Genomic DNA, 17,426 nt, shown 5'->3' on the forward strand with positions numbered 1-17,426 from the left:
TAGCATGGCTCCTATGAAGTCAATTGAGGTGATGGACTGAGATGGGACTGAGTAGTTGAGAACAAACCCTAGTGACCTAGCAGCCCTCGCCTGAGATGTGCTTTTGACCAGCCAATTGTCCAGATACGAGAAGCCAGGCATTTTGTGAAGACCCGAGGGGCGGACGTGAGCCCAAACAGCAATGCTCGGTACTGGAAGTGTTGTTTTCCCACTACGAATCTGAGATACTTCCTGTGACTCAGGAAGATCTTGATATGGGTGTATGCATCCTTTAGGTCGAGGGAGCATAGCCAGTCCCCTTTTTGCAAAAGGGGGATCAAGGTGCCTAGGGAAACCATCTTGAACTTTTCTTTTTTTAGATATAGTTGCGATGGAGAAGGTACAGAGTAGGGCAACCAAAATGATAAAGGGGATGGAACAGCTCCCATAGGAGGAAAGTCTGAAGAGGTTTTTCAGTTTGGAGAAGAGATGGCTGAGGGGGGATATGATATAGGTCTTTAAGATCATGAGAGGTCTTGAATGAGTAGATGTGAATTGGTTATTTACACTTTCGAATAATAGGACTAGGGGGCACTCCATGAAGTTATCAAGTAGCACATTTAAGACTAATCGGAGAAAATTATTTTTCCCTCAACGCACAATAAAGCTCTGGAATTTGTTGCCGGAAGATGTGGTTAGTGCAGTTAGTGTAGCTGGGTTTAAAAAAGGTTTGGATAAGTTCTTGGAGGAGAAACCCATTAACTGCTATTAATCAAGTTTACTTAGGGAATAGCCACTGCTATTAATCCCATCAGTAGCATGGTATCTTCTAGTGTTTGGGTAATTGCCAGGTTCTTGTGGCCTGGTTTGGCCTCTGTTGGAAACAGGATGCTGGACTTGATGGACCCTTGTTCTGACCCAGCATGGCAGTTTATTTTCTAAACCTGTTCCAGGCCCTCAGATCTAGAATGGAACGAGTTGTCCTGTTCTCTTTGGAATCGGGAAGTATCTGAAGAAGAATCCCCACCATCTTTGCTTTGGTGGTACAGACTCAATCTCTCTGGTCATAAGAGGGAGGAGAGCTCCATTAGTAGTACCTACTGATGCGCTACTGGCCCCCAATATGGGCACGGAGGGCAATTTGGTGGGGTACCCAATTGGTTCAATTGGTACCCCTGACGGATGGACAGAACCCACTGGTCCGAGATTACATTGGGCCACTGATTCGCAAAGAACCGCAACCTGCCCCCAACCAGAGGGTCCATCACCCCGGATACTGGCAACTGGCTTACGCTCCCTGCAGCCCCAAAACACCATCCCCGAGGAGCCAGCTGGGGCTTGGGAGCTCTCTGCTGCCTGGGACAGCTGCGGGAGCTCTGATAGTGTTGATGGAAGCAGGGAGGTGGAGGATAGTACTTCCTTCGGTGAAAGAAAGACTTTCTTGGTCCCGGCCTCCACAGCGTACTGGAGGAGGAGGACGGGTCTGGAGTACTGGCAGTTTTGGAAGGGTTTCATGATGGTCCCGGAGTTAGGCCACAGCATCCCTCACCTTATCTCCAAAGAGATTCTCTTCCATACACAGCACATCAGTGAGTCTTTCTTGTACCTCCAGTCAGAGATCTGAGGCCCGCAGCCATGCCATTCTGTGGGTGCAGATTCCCACTGCAGAGACTCTTGATGCCCCCTCAAAATCATTGTACATCACACAGACCTCATGTTTCCTGCACTCCAGACCCTTGTGCACCAGCAACATGAGGGTGTCATGCTGCTATTGAGGCAGCTGCTCAGCCATCTCCTGCACCTGCTTCCAGATGTCCCGCGAGTATTTGCTTATGTAGAGCTGGTAAGCAGCGAGGCGGGTAATAAACATGGCGCCTTGGAACACCTTTCTCCCAAAAGCATCCAATCACTCTGTGGTCCTTCCCTAGAGTGCCAAGAAATGGGTCCGAATGCATTTGGCCCTCTTGAGGGCGGATTCAACCACTACCGACTGGTGAGGCTGCTGACGCTTATCAAATCCGGCAGCCTTCTGAATGAGGTAAACCCCGTCTGCCTTATTAACTGGAGGCACCGTGAGGGGGTGTTCCCAAATCCTCAGCAGCAACTCCTTAAGGATCTCGTGTACCTGGGACCACCATGATCTCCTTTGGAGGCTCCTCGAACTGAAGGATCTCAAGCATTTTGTGCCTGGTGTCGTCTCGTCAAAAGCTGGAATAGTATGGCCTCCGCCAACACCCTCACAAACCCTGTGAAGATTAGGTCCTTGGGTGGAGATTTCCTTCGCTATCTGGAGAAGGGTCTGATGGGAGACCATCCGAGTCATTTGATCATCCCCCCATGGGTCATAGGGACCTTTATCCTCATTGTATGCCACAAGGGATGGGGGGCCCTAGATGCTTGATCTATGTCCAGAGGTGCAGACACCAAAGGAACTGGATGGGTGACTACAGGCCTCAGCCTCTCCGCTGGCCTCGGCAGAGCTTCCTCGGAGGAGGAACCAGGACCACTATATCGGTATAGGGAGGCTTTGGTGCCCCGCCGGGCACCAGTACTGTCCTGGGAACACCAGCTGGGTTGGTAACACACTAATGAGCACATTGAGCTTCTCCAGGAGCGGTACGAGGACGGGCAACACAGACTTCTGTACCACAGGCCCAAATCCCTGCAGTGCCCACACCACCGCCAGTTGGACTCGATGCTCCAGCTCCTCCTTTAACATTGTGGATGCCAACTCTGACTGGGAGAAAGGAGGGGTTGGCCAGATCTTCTCGGACTCACGAGGGGGATCGGTGATTAGCACCAGGACCAATGGATACTGTCTCTGACCCCGGGAATCAATGTAGGATAGGCGCTTCTTTTCATGGGGCCACTTCAGGGGCATCAAGGCAAAAGCTGGTGCATCCCCTTGCCAGTACTATGCATCGGGGACCAGTGCCGTTGCTGCTTAGGCTTCCTTCTATGCTTGGTCCGGTCTTTCCCCGGTGCTGAGGTCGTCCTGGAGGAGATCAACAAGCCTGTCTCCGGCGCCCCTATCCACCAGCGACCTTGATGGAACAGACAGCTCCGCCAATGGCATGGTGTCCATCGGTGCGGCTCTCAGGTCCTTCGTTGCTGATGGCTCAAACTTCTTTGACCCGAAGAGTTGATCCATCTTGTCGAGTCTAAGCTGACCTCCCTTCGGGGTCATCTGGGCATAAAGCGGCAACCCTGGCATTATGCAGTGCCCTCAGGCAGAGGATGCATAGATCAGTGATAGACATGGTCCTCGGGCACTGGGGGCATCTGTGAAAACCGAACGTGGCTATGACGGGTGAAACAAAAGGACCGAAAGTCAGAATTATGGCGGTGGATGTCGATGGCCGACAGGCACCAGGGCACCGCCACCACGGGGGAATCGACCGCAAAAGGAAACTTACCCGAAATACCGAAAACCTTGACTGGGGACACTACGGGGAGGCACTGAGTGGAACCCGGCAATGGACCGAAAAGAAAAAATGCAAAAAATGAAAGTTTTCCACAAAGCAAGAAGCCAAGGTTTGAGCTAGATCAAACCGCAAGGCTCACAACTCCACGGAAAAAAAGAGACTGAAGAGAGACCTCACACTGACGTGAGGTATAGGATATGTTTAATGTGCCTCTTCAAAGTTCTAGAAACTTTGACATAAGTTTTCCATATCGGGCTCCATCTGATGATGTCATCCATATGTGAGGACTACCATCCTGCTTGTCCTCAGAGAATAGAATATTCTTGGTTAAGCAGTGCAAGGTCTGGTTAATGAAAACCATTTAATCTACAACTTGTTCTGTAAATATAGGCTTATTACAGAAGTCAAATTGTGGCACAGACTAGCCCTGTTCTATTGTCAGAATTGAAAGATGGGCTTAGAAAAAAAAAAGATATGGATACTCCATGAGGTAATATAAAAGCTGGAGTAGGTTTTTAAACTCATTCACATGTGAGGAGACAGATCTAATTCTCTTAACAAGCAGAGCTGAATCGGCCATGACACGTGGGTGACATCATCTGAAGACACCAACAGACTCCTCTCTAAGCTCTTGGAGCTTTTGCTCTAATGAGCATATACAGGAATTCCCACATGGGCATTGCCTCGTAAGGTACTTTACCCTTTTTTTTTTGTCTGAGCTTCAGCATGGATGCGATTCCTTTTTTCGCCAGGAAAGTTTTTCCTAATATTCCTTTTTGTTAAGATTTTGGTTGCCTCACTGCATTGGCAGCCCCCCCAAACATACTTTTAAATAAAATAAAAATAAATAAATGTCTTCCCTTTCTTTGGGCAGAAGAACACTTAAGAGTACTGTCATCTGCTCATTAGGCTATGTTGGAGGATGTTCAAACAGATTTCCTGAGTTGTCACACTCTGAATCCAGGAAAGAGGGCTCTTGGAAGGGATTTTTGCCTGATTGTGGCCAGAAGAGGAATTCCAATCATAGATACGTTGGCAACGGAATGCTAAGGTCAACAGGTTCTTCAGCCATAGAAGAGAGTTCAGCTTGGAGGATCTGGATGCATTAACGCAGTTAGGACTAGCTCAGGGTCTCCAGTATGTTTTTCCTCTGTGGCCTTTCATGGGACAGATCCTACATAAGATATCTGAAGTTCATATCTTGGTTTAGTGCAGCTGGATTGGCTCAGCATCCCTGGTTTGTGTATCTGCTGAGTATCAATGTGGGAGTCCCTAGGCCCCCCTCAGAGCAGGAGTCTTCTAGTACAGGACTCGGTAGTGTGCGAGAATCTGGCTTCAATTTGTCTTACGGCTTGTCTGTTGAGAGGATGTATCAGTTATGAAAGGCCTTTCCATCAAGGGATTTTCCATGTTTTCACAGACCAGCAAAAGGTCACCTTCCTAGTTTAGGTTAGGGGAAGGAGGATTTTTGAGGCTTAGGGATTTATAGGGGATGTCCCCCTTGGAAAGCATCAGTAACAATAGTGTTTAGCCTTTTTTATAGGAGGGCCTAGAGAGAGGATTTGCTCTGATTTCCCTCGAGGTTCAGGTGGCGGCTGTTGTCTTCCAGGTTTGCCTCTAGCAGGTCATACAGATGTTTCACACTTCCTGGAAGGGGTGAAGTATATTTGGTCTTCCATATGGGAAAGTTGCCTTCATGAGCTCTCAAAGGAGCATCGCTAAGAGCTCTGATGTAGAAGACTGTTTTATTTCTGCAACAAAGTATTTTTTTAGAATTGCAGACTCCTTTCTCTATAGGGAGTCATTTCTGTGGTTCTCAGAAGGTGCAATGTTGATCTGTGCAGTTCTTCCCTTTGTCTTAGACCCAGGGTGGCCAGCCTGTAGCTTGGCAGACATATGTGCCTTTTTCATGTACATAATGTGGCTTTTGTCATCTTGTCTCCATGTCTGCTAGGCAGCACTGCAAAAGACAGGAGGAGAGAAGCCAGAGCAAGGAGCACACACAACATAACATTAGAGAAGAGCTATTCTGCTTCCTGGTCCAGTCCCTCTATTCCTGTCTCTCAGTCCTGCTTTTTGCTATGGAGATAGGAAAGGAGAGGTTGGAGAAGGAAGCAGAGTCTTATCTCTGTTCTTCCCCACTCTTCTCCTCCCCTCCTGTCTGGAAACAGCAGAAGACTGAAGCTGACAGGACAGTAGAGAAGAGCATTCAGCATTCTGAGAGTCTGGTCAGGATAAGATGAGGGAACTGAGAGAGAGAGAGAGAAGGATTGAGAGAGACTGGTGGGGACAGAGTGGCGATACTAATAGAGAGATATGGCTGGCGATATTGGGGAAGGAGCACCCAACAGTGAACACTGGCCCCTCCTTCCCCCACATGCCTCAAAATATCCCTTTCCTCACCCACACCCTTCGTATCTAAAAAATGTGAGGCTCTTTGGAACTCTGCATTCTGGTTCCTTGGCTTTTGGTGTCTGAAAGATTGGCCATCCTTGTCTTAGATGGTTTGTCAGTTTCATCTAAAGCAGATGGTTCACCCCCCCCCCCCCCCAATGTCAAGAAGTCCCCCCATGTCAAGAAGGACTTATATTGATAAGAGGAACTGAAGAACTTCACTATTTGGATGTCTGCAGGTTTATTCTGCTTTACTTGAAGGGGAAGAGTCTGTTTAGAAATTAGAATTAATTTGCTCTTTATAAAGGGTGAAGGAAGTGGGAGATTGTTTCAAAACTTTGCTCAATGGAGCAAAGCTGTCATCAGCTCAGCGTACATTTCCCAGGCTTTGCAGCTTCTCGGGATTTTTGGAGCCCATTTGCCCAGACTCTGGACTCGTTGTGGTGTAATTTCATCTAGTTTCACCATTGGAGATATGCACGATGGCTACGTGGATGTCCTTGTGTCTATTTGCAAAGCTTTATTGTCTAGTTGTGCAAATCAAAGAGAATTTTACATTTGATTCAAGAATATTGAGAGCAGCCTTGGCAATATCCTAGCCAGTATGAGAAATGGCTTTGATACAACCCACTGGTCTAGAGGGATAAGGAAGGTGAAATTTAGTCCTAACTGCTATTTTCTTTTCCTTGAGTCCTGCCAAACTAGCCCAGGACCTTTCTAGTTAGAGTAGAAAGAACTATTTCCCTCTGTCAGTTCAGTTGCTGATATTCCCAAGTATTGATGTCTATAGTTACTGTATTTTCTTTATTATAGACTACAAGATTGGAGGCCTTGTTATGGTTCTAGTTCTTTGCTTCCCCAAGATTGGGGGATATCGCTGTTGAATCGTTTCTTCTTTCCAAATTCCCCTGAATATAGGGGTGTGTGGGAAGGAGTTCTGTTAGCTTGTTACAGAATATACTGGCAGGCTGAGGTCAGTATGGGACCCTATATAGGGCGACATCAGCAAACCCATTGCTCTCTGCCTCCATCTACTGGTAGGGGAGTATTACCCACTTGACTGGTTTGGCAGGACTCAAGGAGAGGAAATTTGCAGGTAAGACAAAATTTCACCTTACATATACACCTTACATTGAGGGCAACTTTCAAAGCAGTTTACATGGATAAAAAGCATTTTCTTGTATTAATCAGCAGCCTGAAAGTTGTCTTTATCAAGGCAACTATAAACCTGCATGCTCCCAGGGGCATGTTTAGGTTGGGGAAGGAAAAATTATTTGCAAAGATGACATTTTCAAATCTTCGTGCACACTTTTCCAGCAAAAATCTATCTGTAGAAAAAAACAGGGGCAAGTAACTGCATGTACCTTGTATGCTTGGCAATCTTCAAAGTAAAAGTACATACACACTTTAGCTTTGAATATTGATACAAATCACAAAGGTAGAAATTACATGCGGTCTTTGTCCCCAGTGTGGATAGTTTGAGAATTGTTCCTGTTATTTCTGTCAGCTTGCTAGGATTTACTTTATCAAATGCCTTAGCATAGTCAGTAAATCAAATAGATCCATATTTTGAATCATCCTTATCTTTCATAGTACATAAATGACATATCTTGTTCCTATTTTTCTTCTGAAAACTAGTTCTCATCTAAATACTGTTGAACAATTTGCATAATTCTGTTTTTAAAGGCTTCAAGCAAAAGTATCTTAAATGTATGTGATCGTATTTAGTGTCTTGTAATCACTGCATTCCAGTGTTTTGTTGATTTGGGGGACTGGGAGAAAAATATTGACCAGCAAGTCGTCTGAGAATTCTCCAGTGAAATGTCTGAGTCACATAATTTGTGAGAGGTTTAAATGCTTGCCTATATTCTGCAAGTATGTTTTGCGCTCTCGGTACCTTTTTATTTTTTTGGCAAGTGTTTTTCACACCTTTTTACTTCATTTCATACATTGTACTTATTTTATCTGTTACTAGATGCAAAGTATTTTGCCTGCCATTCATCCCTGTAGAGTTCTTTTCTAATTTACTCTTCCCACCTTCCTTTAATTTTTCTTTGCCAGTAGTTAAGTACCTTCTCTTCTAATTTCACACTACATTTGTTTCAAATTCTTTAATTTTGTAAACATTAAGCAGCTATGATGATTTTCTAATGCTTGGAGTTCTTCACGTTTTACTGAAATTATTTTTTTTTCACCTCTCTACATTATTTTTACATTTCTCTGTTTATTTTCTTATATTTAGCTTTGTTCTCATTCCTCATTGATTCTTTTCAGGTTGTAATATCTTTTACTGGACTGATACAAGAATTGAAAAGATGATGTATTTGAGTTTTTTAGACTCTATATGTGGTCTTCCAATAAAGGACCAATTTAGTTTCCAAATTTCATTACATAAATCATATTGGAGAATATAGAGAAATTATTACAGCCTGCAAAATGTCTAAGATAGTATTGTAAATGGGGTTTGGTGAAGAGAGGGGAAACAGATAAGGGAGGGATATAAAGGTATGAGAGATGGAGGAGGGAGCAGATGGATGGATATCTTCATACCTTGGAACTCCCAGCATTTGACCTGGGTCACCAAGATCTCCAGATCTTATAAATCATCCTTCGCTCTTTTTCACTGGTGTGTGGTGAAGAGCAGTCAGGCACTAAGATGGCTGCCAAAACAGGTAGGAACCTATTTTGTAGAAGAGTTTTGTCTATAGGTGCTTCCTGCCTCTGATTGGCTGTTAGGAACTGTTGTGGAGGATGGGGCAAGAGTAAGAATGAGAAGGGACAAGCAAAGGAGAGAGGAGGCAGGAGGGGCTTGCAAGGGAGAGATGAGAGAGTAAGGGGAAGGAAACAGGAAAAGGTGAGAGAGAGATGAGAAGGTGGAGATGGGGAAGATGAAGTGGAAGAGGAAGATAGGCCCAAGGATGATAGGAGAAGGAGAGGATCCTTGATAGGTGGCAGTGGAAAGGAGGATTCAAGGGGATGAGGAATGAAGGAGAGCACAGGAGAAAAAGAGGAGGAGGACAACTGGTGAAAGGAGAGCAGGTATGAAGAATAGGAAGCAGGGAAAAAAGCAGGACACGAGGATAGAGAAAGTATCTGCTGCTGAAGGAAAGTGACAAAGAAGGAAGAGAGAACAGAAATAGAAATGGAGGGAAGCAAACCAGAGAAACAGAACATAAAAAAGGGAATAGAGGAATAGAGACAATGGCAGCAGATGAGAATATTAATCAAAAAGTCAGTAGTTACAAGAGGGGTGGGGGAGAGAGAAAAAAATGTTCACCGCAGCATCCCCAAAACCACTCGCCCCATCCACTGATGATAATCTCAGAGTGAGCAGAATTCAGAGGCTCCCAGGGATGGATATCATTCATTCCTATTGATCTCTCTCCTCCCCCCCCCCCCCCCCCAATCTGCTCTTCTTTTCTCTGTTTTGGTCATTGAGAGGGGTATACTAAGATGAGCAGGTGTTTCTTGCTACATATAAGCTGCACTTATATCTGTGTTGCTTGCACAGGGTTCCGGTAAGGGTCAGGACAGCAGCACCTTTATTTACTTTGAGCCATAGTGGTTGTGTGGCTAAATAGGAGATGCTCTCAAAAAATAAACACTAATATCCCTTCATCAATGATATGTTACTTGAGTATAAATGGCATTTACAGGGTGTTGGTTTAAAATAATACATTGTGCTCAGTAATAAACAAGTGACATTTTTCCTTGGCTCTACCTGAAAGTTCATATCCTGATAGTGAATATCAACATATAATTTTCTTCTTTCAGGGAACAGATGTTCCAATTACAATTTGCACATATCCATTTGTTTTTGATGCACAAGCAAAGACAACGCTGTTGCAAACTGATGCCGTCTTACAGATGCAGGTAAAACCTTTATTTGACTTCTCTAATGTATTGCTATTTGAACTGTTTCCATAAACTAATCTCTTAAAAATGATATTTAGAGCTGAATTTTCAGAGCCTTTATGCAGATAAAATGCCTTCCATTCCATTGTCCATTGTCTTGCCCTTCCCAATCTCTCTCTGTGCCATCATCCATCATGTTCTCTCCCCTTTATTCTCCTCTCATACCTTCCCCCATGCACCTCTGTTCCATCGTCCCCTCATGCCATACCTCAACAGCTGTTTCAGAGTCTGGAAATAATTTGGGGGTTTTTGCACCATTTCCACTCTGTACCTTGCTTTTCTGCAGTGCATAGGTCCCTCTCTCTGGTATTTCCTCTTCCTGTAGCCGAGGTCAGCTCTGCCTTGTTCAGCCCTGCCCTCTCCTTGCAGGGGTTGCAACTTCCCCAAATGTTATGGGCCTCATACTTAGCTACTTTGTTTCGTGAAATGGAGGGGTAGCCACTGCTGAGGCAAGCTCCAACTGCCATATGCCTCCTCCAGACCAGGAGTGTTTTCACTGGGCTTTGCACTATCCACTCTTCATAGGCTTTATATGTTGCGCACACTTGCCGCTGGCTGTTTTAGCTGTGCACCGCTTCTTCATCTTTGGCAGCAGGGCTGATGCTAGCTTTTTTGCTGCCCTGTGCGAACAATTACTGTGCTGTACCCCCTCCCCCCGTTCATTCATTTTTTGTCCTGGGCTCACCAAAAATCAGTGATACAAATTTTAAAAACTGACACCATCACTCTCCTCCCCTCCCCCGAACCCATGGTATTTGGTGCCCTAGGCGAACCTTATAGCCTTGCACAACGCCCCTGCCCAAATCCATTTATTATTTATTTATTTATAGGGTTTATATACCGGAGGTTCCTGTATAAAATACATATCACCCCGGTTTACAAGAAACAAGAACTATCCACACACACAGTTAAGAGTTATGCTTTTATATTTTACATGAAAAATATCAAAGTACAGGATTCTGAGGTAAAAATATCACCTACAATAAGAACATAAGAAAATGCCATACTGGGTCAGACCAAGGGTCCATCAAGCCCAGCATCCTGTTTCCAACAGTGGCCAATCCAGGCCATAAGAACCTGGCAAGTACCCAAAAACTAAGTCTATTCCATGTAACCATTGCTAATGGCAGTGGCTATTCTCTAAGTGAACTTAATAGCAGGTAATGGACTTCTCCTCCAAGAACTTATCCAATCCTTTTTTAAACACAGCTATACTAACTGCACGAACCACATTCTCTGGCAACAAATTCCAGAGTTTAATTGTGCGTTGAGTAAAAAAGAACTTTCTCCGATTAGTTTTAAATGTGCCCCATGCTAACTTCATGGAGTGTCCCCTAGTCCTTCTACTATTCGAAAGAGTAAATAACCGATTCACATCTACCCGTTCTAGACCTCTCATGATTTTAAAACACCTCTGTCATATCCCCCCTCAGTCGTCTCTTCTCCAAGCTGAAAAGTCCTAACCTCTTTAGTCTTTCCTCATAGGGGAGTTGTTCCATTCCCCTTATCATTTTGGTAGCCCTTCTCTGTACCTTCTCCATCGCAATTATATCTTTTTTGAGATGCGGCGACCAGAATTGTACACAGTATTCAAGGTGCGGTCTCACCATGGAGTGATACAGAGGCATTATGACATTTTCCGTTTTATTCATCATTCCTTTTCTAATAATTCCCAACATTCTGTTTGCTTTTTTGACTGCCGCAGCACACTGAACCGACGATTTCAATGTGTTATCCACTATGACACCTAGATCTCTTTCTTGGGTTGTAGCACCTAATATGGAACCCAACATCGTGTAATTATAGCATGGGTTATTTTTCCCTATATGCATCACCTTGCACTTATCCACATTAAATTTCATCTGCCATTTGGATGCCCAATTTTCCAGTCTCACAAGATCTTCCTGCAATTTATCACAATCTGCTTGTGATTTAACTACTCTGCACAATTTTGTGTCATCTGCAAATTTGATTATTTCACTCGTCGTATTTCTTTCCAGATCATTTATAAATATATTGAACAGTAAGGGTCCCAATACAGATCCCTGAGGCACTCCACTGTCCACTCCCTTCCACTGGAAAATTGCCCATTTAATCCTACTCTCTGTTTCCTGTCTTTTAGCCAGTTTGCAATCCACGAAAGGACATCGCCACCTATCCCATGACTTTTTACTTTTCCTAGAAGCCTCTCATGAGGAACTTTGTCAAACGCCTTCTGAAAATCCAAGTATACTATATCTACCGGTTCACCTTTATCCACATGTTTATTAACTCCTTCAAAAAAGTGAAGCAGATTTGTGAGGCAAGACTTGCCCTGGGTAAAGCCATGCTGACTTTGTTCCATTAAACCATGTCTTTCTATATGTTCTGTGATTTTTTACATGCACTGCTGTGATGCCAACCAGAAATCCCTGCAAAAAAGACACTGGGAACCCATATGGTATTAGGCCTGTTGTGTTGGGTGTGGGCTTGACCCTCTGAAAGCCTGAATACCCTAATACACTTCCTATTAGGAGAATGCCTCGCCTCAGTCAAACATGCAGAACATACAGACCTTCACTAAATACATAATAGAGCAGCCATAAAGTAGAAATGCAAACACGCAGACAAAAACTGAACTGGAAACCACAAGAAGCCAGACATTCTATGCAGTGCAACAGTGAAAAAACATAACCATCACCATTCCTCAAGCAAAATCAAGAAATAAAATAAAGACATAAACATAATACTAAAAACATACTAATAATATTTTTTAAAAAGCAGATGAATAAAAGATCAAATAATTAAATACTCATATACAAGTTTTTTAAATGTCCCAAACATCAACAAACTATTTCAAAACAGCAGATACATCAAATAACACCTGAAAAATAAAATGAAAATGTATTTTAAAAATTTACACTCTCCATTCCTGGGAACGTTTGATTTCCAGTCAACCTGAGATTGTCATGGATTAGTGAGAGCAGGATGCACAAATTGTCTCCTCTTTCTTATATACATACGCACATATGCTCCCTCCCAGAAAAATCCGTAGGCGTCTACAGCTCTTCTTTGGTTGGGATATATCAGCAATCCTAGGCCCTCATCTTCATTTCAGCTGCTGGCAGGTTGGAATCCACCTGCAGCCCCCATCTAACATACACAGACACCCCAGACAAGCTCCCATTCTCACATACACACCCCACTGCCTACCCCAGAAAGGCTCCCATGTATGCATGTACACACACCCATCGCAGGCAGGCTCCCATTCATACACACACCCATTCTAGGCAGCCTCCCATTCATACACACACTCATTCCATGCAGCCTCCCGCTCACTCACACACACATGCAGACCAGGCAATCAGAATCCACAGATCATTCCTCCTCTGCTGCTACTGTCAGCCTGCACTACCACCTTTGTGGAAAACAACCGTTCTGTGGTTCCTCTTCATATGCTGGCCCTGAAGTAATTCAACACTCGCAGTGCTAGAACTTCTTGTATTCTCATCTTGTGGCCTCCTGCTTCTTCTGCCGCCAGTGGGATCTGGTCCACCAGTGGCACTACGGGCCTCCTGCTTCTTCCGCCTCTGGTGGGATGGGGTCCACCAGTGCCACCATGCGTCTCTTGATTTTTCTGCCACCGGTGGGATCTGGTCCACTGGCGGCACCTTGGGTCGCCTCCATCTTCCATCACTGGTGGGATCGGCTTCTGCCGCTAGTGAATCAGGTCCACCAGCGGCACCACGGGCCTCATGCTTCTTCCGCCACTGGTGGGATTGGGTCCACCAGCAGCAGCACAGGCCTCTTCCTACACTGCCCCACTGGGTGTGCCATCCTGTGCAATTGCATCATTTGCATACCCGGTGGTGCCGGGCCTGGATGGCAGCAATGTATTTTGTCATCTCTAAATGCATGTTCAAAAATCATGGGCTAATCTGGTACTAATCTCGTACATTGTGAGATTAGGAGATCCTGGCCTGCAGACTTTAAAAATGCTCTCTGGCCAGGGGCAAGCTTCCCTCCAGTTTGTCTCTCTTCAGTGGAGCAGCAGCAACAGAAATGGCTTGTGGCAGTGTTGCCGCCTCCAGCACCAGAGCAGTCTTCGGCAGCGGTGGCAGGATGGACTCCTTGTCACCACATCCAGAACCAGGACAGTCTTCAGTGGCGGTGGGATGAGCTTCACGACACTGACTCCTCACAGCACACATTTATTTATATATTATCGCACAATGAAGTAAAGAGAACTGTAGTTCCATACAATTTTGATCAAATAGGACTTTTCCTCTCTCTTATCTATATCTATATAGATATATATCTATACATATCTATATATAGATATATATATAAAGAGAGTTACACAGATACATGCACAAACATATAAAAAAAATGAACTAGTAGACCTGCAAAATATTTGCTGTCAAAATAACATCTTTATTTTAACAATACTTCTGTTATTACAGATTTCTAGTTCTTCTTTCACAGAAGACTTCAACAAAATCAAACCTTTAGGGGAGATTCCAGATTGGGGACAGGCAGGTATCCCTTCCCTCGTCCCCAATCCTGCTTCACTTGCAATCTCACACCCTCTCCTCATCCCTACCACCAGCCGCCTTTTTCTTTCCAGCACCCATCCTTCACACACCCACATACACTGAGTTGATCGTCTCTCACCCTTCCCCCTACTCACCAGCTAATCACTTCTGTCATCCCCGTAGTCAATTCCCTCTAATTCTTCAATTCTTTCCCTCCAGGCACCCCAGCCAATCACATCTTTCATATCCCCGAGTTAGTTCAGATCCCTCTTACCCCCTCCGATGTGGCCTGTGCAAGTTACATGGTGCCCACCACCACTTCCATGACACACCATCCATGGCTCCACACTGCCCCCTTTTCTCCAAGCTCAATGTGGCTAATCCTGCAACCATCACCACCACAACACCGCCACAGTCCATAGCTGAGACACCTAATGTATCTTGCATCTGCTGGTGCAGTCCATCTCCCTAGCACTGGTGCAGTCCATCTCCCTAGCAATATTCCCTGTAGGCTTTGTACACGTTCACATGCACTTAGGTTGTTAAACAGTACACAGGAAAACAACGCGCACAAGAAAAGGAAAATAGAATGGTGTTTCAAAGGACACTGCACACAAATTTATGCACGGTTACACGCACAAACTTGTGTGTGCGCACACAGCCCGCAAAAAAATTAGAGGAAACTGCTCCCCAATGACATGGTTTACTTCAGTAGTTCTCTCTGTCCCTACCGCAAATTACTGGTGCTCCTGTCTGATGCAGCTCCCTCCAATGCAACAACCCTGAAGCCCATCATGGCCCAAAACCCTAACTTGACTGGACATCTGTACCCTTTGGCCATGTCTATATGTGTGTGCCTGTTGAAGACAAAAAGTCATCTATAATTGTAATGAAAGATACTAATATGTTGTGGCCACTGCTGGTACTGCAGCCTCTTGCATTTCCCAGACAGATGACCAGTGTTTCTCAACCCAGTCCTTATGATACATCTAGCCAATCAGGTTTTCAAGATATCCACAATGACTATGCATAAGATAGATTTGCTTGCACTGTCTCTATTATATGCAAATCCTTCTTATGCATAGTTATTGTGGATATTCTGAAAATCTGATTGGCTAGGTGTGTCATGGGACCTGGTTGAAAACCCCTGTGATGGCAGTACCTAAACAGGAAAAGCCTTTAAAGGCAGTGTGTTTTCTCTTAAGAAATTATTTATTCATTCATTTCATTTAAAATTCAGAAATAAAAATGGGTCTCTTTAATGATCTTTAACAGTCAGTATGTATTTTTTTTTAGTTTTGCCTTAACTGCAAAAGTGGTGGCTGGTATTGCGGTGGTCCTACTTCTTTTCTCTCCCTTGCTGAATATGGTGTAGCACATAAAAATTTTATCTTTCTGCACCAGCCAAAGATTTTCTGAGATAAGATTCAAAAAATAAAAAATACCAATATTATGCTTAAGTATGCGTTGGCATTTATGCTTGGTATAACTAAACTTTTTAAACTTGCTTTTTGTTCTAGATGGCTGTTGACCAAGCCCACAGACAGAATTTCACATCTATTTTTCTACCAGTATTTGAGTCTGTAAATCCTTGTTTAATTCTGATAGTGCGCAGAGAAAATATTGTAGGAGATGCCATGGAAGTCCTTCGGAAAACAAAAAACATTGATTATAAAAAGCCACTCAAGGTACAGTATACAATTTTAATCAATGCTTGTATGGTCAGAAGTCCACTTAAAACTGCAAATGTTTTTAATATGAAATACATTATGATTGTTATGTTCTCACCTGCATGCAGCCACATAATTTCTTCAGTAGTTATATTTATAATATAAATACATTTTACTAATGCTGAGAGCTAATTTATGTGCCCACTTCAGGTGATTTTTGTAGGAGAAGAAGCTGTTGATGCTGGGGGTGTGCGCAAGGAATTTTTCTTGTTGATCATGAGAGAGCTGTTGGATCCTAAATATGGAATGTTCCGGTACTATGAAGAATCCAGACTCATCTGGTTTTCTGATCAGGTATATATTCTCAAAAACATACGCTGGCATGCAGTAAGCCATTACTACCGATGAGATGATGAAAAGCATTCATTAGCATATACTAGCTTGAAGTGGTAGCACCATCGCCTTGAGTAGTGCTCTGATTTGCTACAAGTAGGACAGCACTTACTGCAGTCGGGAAATTACTGAACTGTGATTCTTTTAAAATTGATTGATTAAAAAATCCCATTGAGCAGAAATATGCTGTTCTGTCGACCTAACTCAGAACTGAGAACTTGGCCATTGAGCCTTCAGTCTGCTCTATTGCTGATCAGAGCCTTGACTATCAGTTTAAAGCCACCCAAAAAGCATCCTGTTGCCATCTGAAGCTTGAAAAGTAAGAGGACGAGGAAGAACAGAAACTAAGGGCATTCCTGCCATGTTCTCAGGTGCTATTGTAATTCTTCAGAAATTCCTGATGGGTAAAGAATTGTTCCATAATCAGTATTAGTCTTCTGATAACAGCTCTGGTGCATCAGTAAAGACTGACCACATGCCCCTGGCAAATCTAAATTTTGCTGTGAGTGAAAAGGCACTGTTGTACCAAAAACACCTGCAAGCTAGCTGGCTGAAAAAGTTGGTATGCTTTCTAGTACAGTATAGCACTGAATTCTAGTATTACCTGTCTTGGAAGGAGAAAATGAGTTGTGCAACTTAAGGAGCTTCTTCAAGTCTTCAGTAAGAAGGGTAGAAGGCAGCCTGCTATTTGGTGTAGGTAGTTTTGCTAAAAGAATTTATACACACAGTTTTTAAATCAAAAAGTGTGTGTAAGTCCCAAACTTACCAAAGCTCCACCCACTGGAACACCTCTCCCCTGTGCGCATAAAAGTACAGGTGTATCAGTCACACAATTTTCCAAGGGTTTCTTATAGGTAAGAACCCTGAGACTGCTCTGACCGTCCAAAGGGCATAGCATGATTTTGTACCGCATGGTCAGGAGACCTCTAGTTGCTGTTGAGGAGGTTTGGGGGCAGGCTGCAGGAGAGCTGGCAGTGTGGGTTTAAGAAAACTGAACAAGGGTAGGCCCAGCCTCTTTTCTCAGCACCATGTTACACCAAGCGAGGATTTACTGTCAGAGCGAGTGGTGAAAATGGAGGGGGAGGGGGTGTCAACTGAGTCTATATGTGATTAAGTGCTTGCTATTACGCTGTTAT

General features: G+C 44.0%; 1 protein-coding gene across 8 annotated transcripts in view; it reads left to right on the plus strand.

Annotated features, from left to right (window-relative positions):
• The window catches only part of HERC4 (HECT and RLD domain containing E3 ubiquitin protein ligase 4), a 280,806-nt gene that overhangs the window by 203,473 nt on the left and 59,907 nt on the right, over positions 1-17,426 (plus strand). For all 8 annotated transcript variants that reach the window (XM_029609698.1, XM_029609697.1, XM_029609695.1 and 5 more), the window contains 3 exons: positions 9,573-9,671; positions 15,748-15,915; positions 16,108-16,251. In XM_029609698.1, coding sequence (XP_029465558.1) covers positions 9,573-9,671; positions 15,748-15,915; positions 16,108-16,251 — 411 coding nt within the window. The remainder of the gene's footprint in view (positions 1-9,572; positions 9,672-15,747; positions 15,916-16,107; positions 16,252-17,426) is intronic.

This window comes from Rhinatrema bivittatum, chromosome 7 (assembly GCF_901001135.1).
Source record: "Rhinatrema bivittatum chromosome 7, aRhiBiv1.1, whole genome shotgun sequence".
NCBI lineage: Eukaryota > Metazoa > Chordata > Amphibia > Gymnophiona > Rhinatrematidae > Rhinatrema > Rhinatrema bivittatum.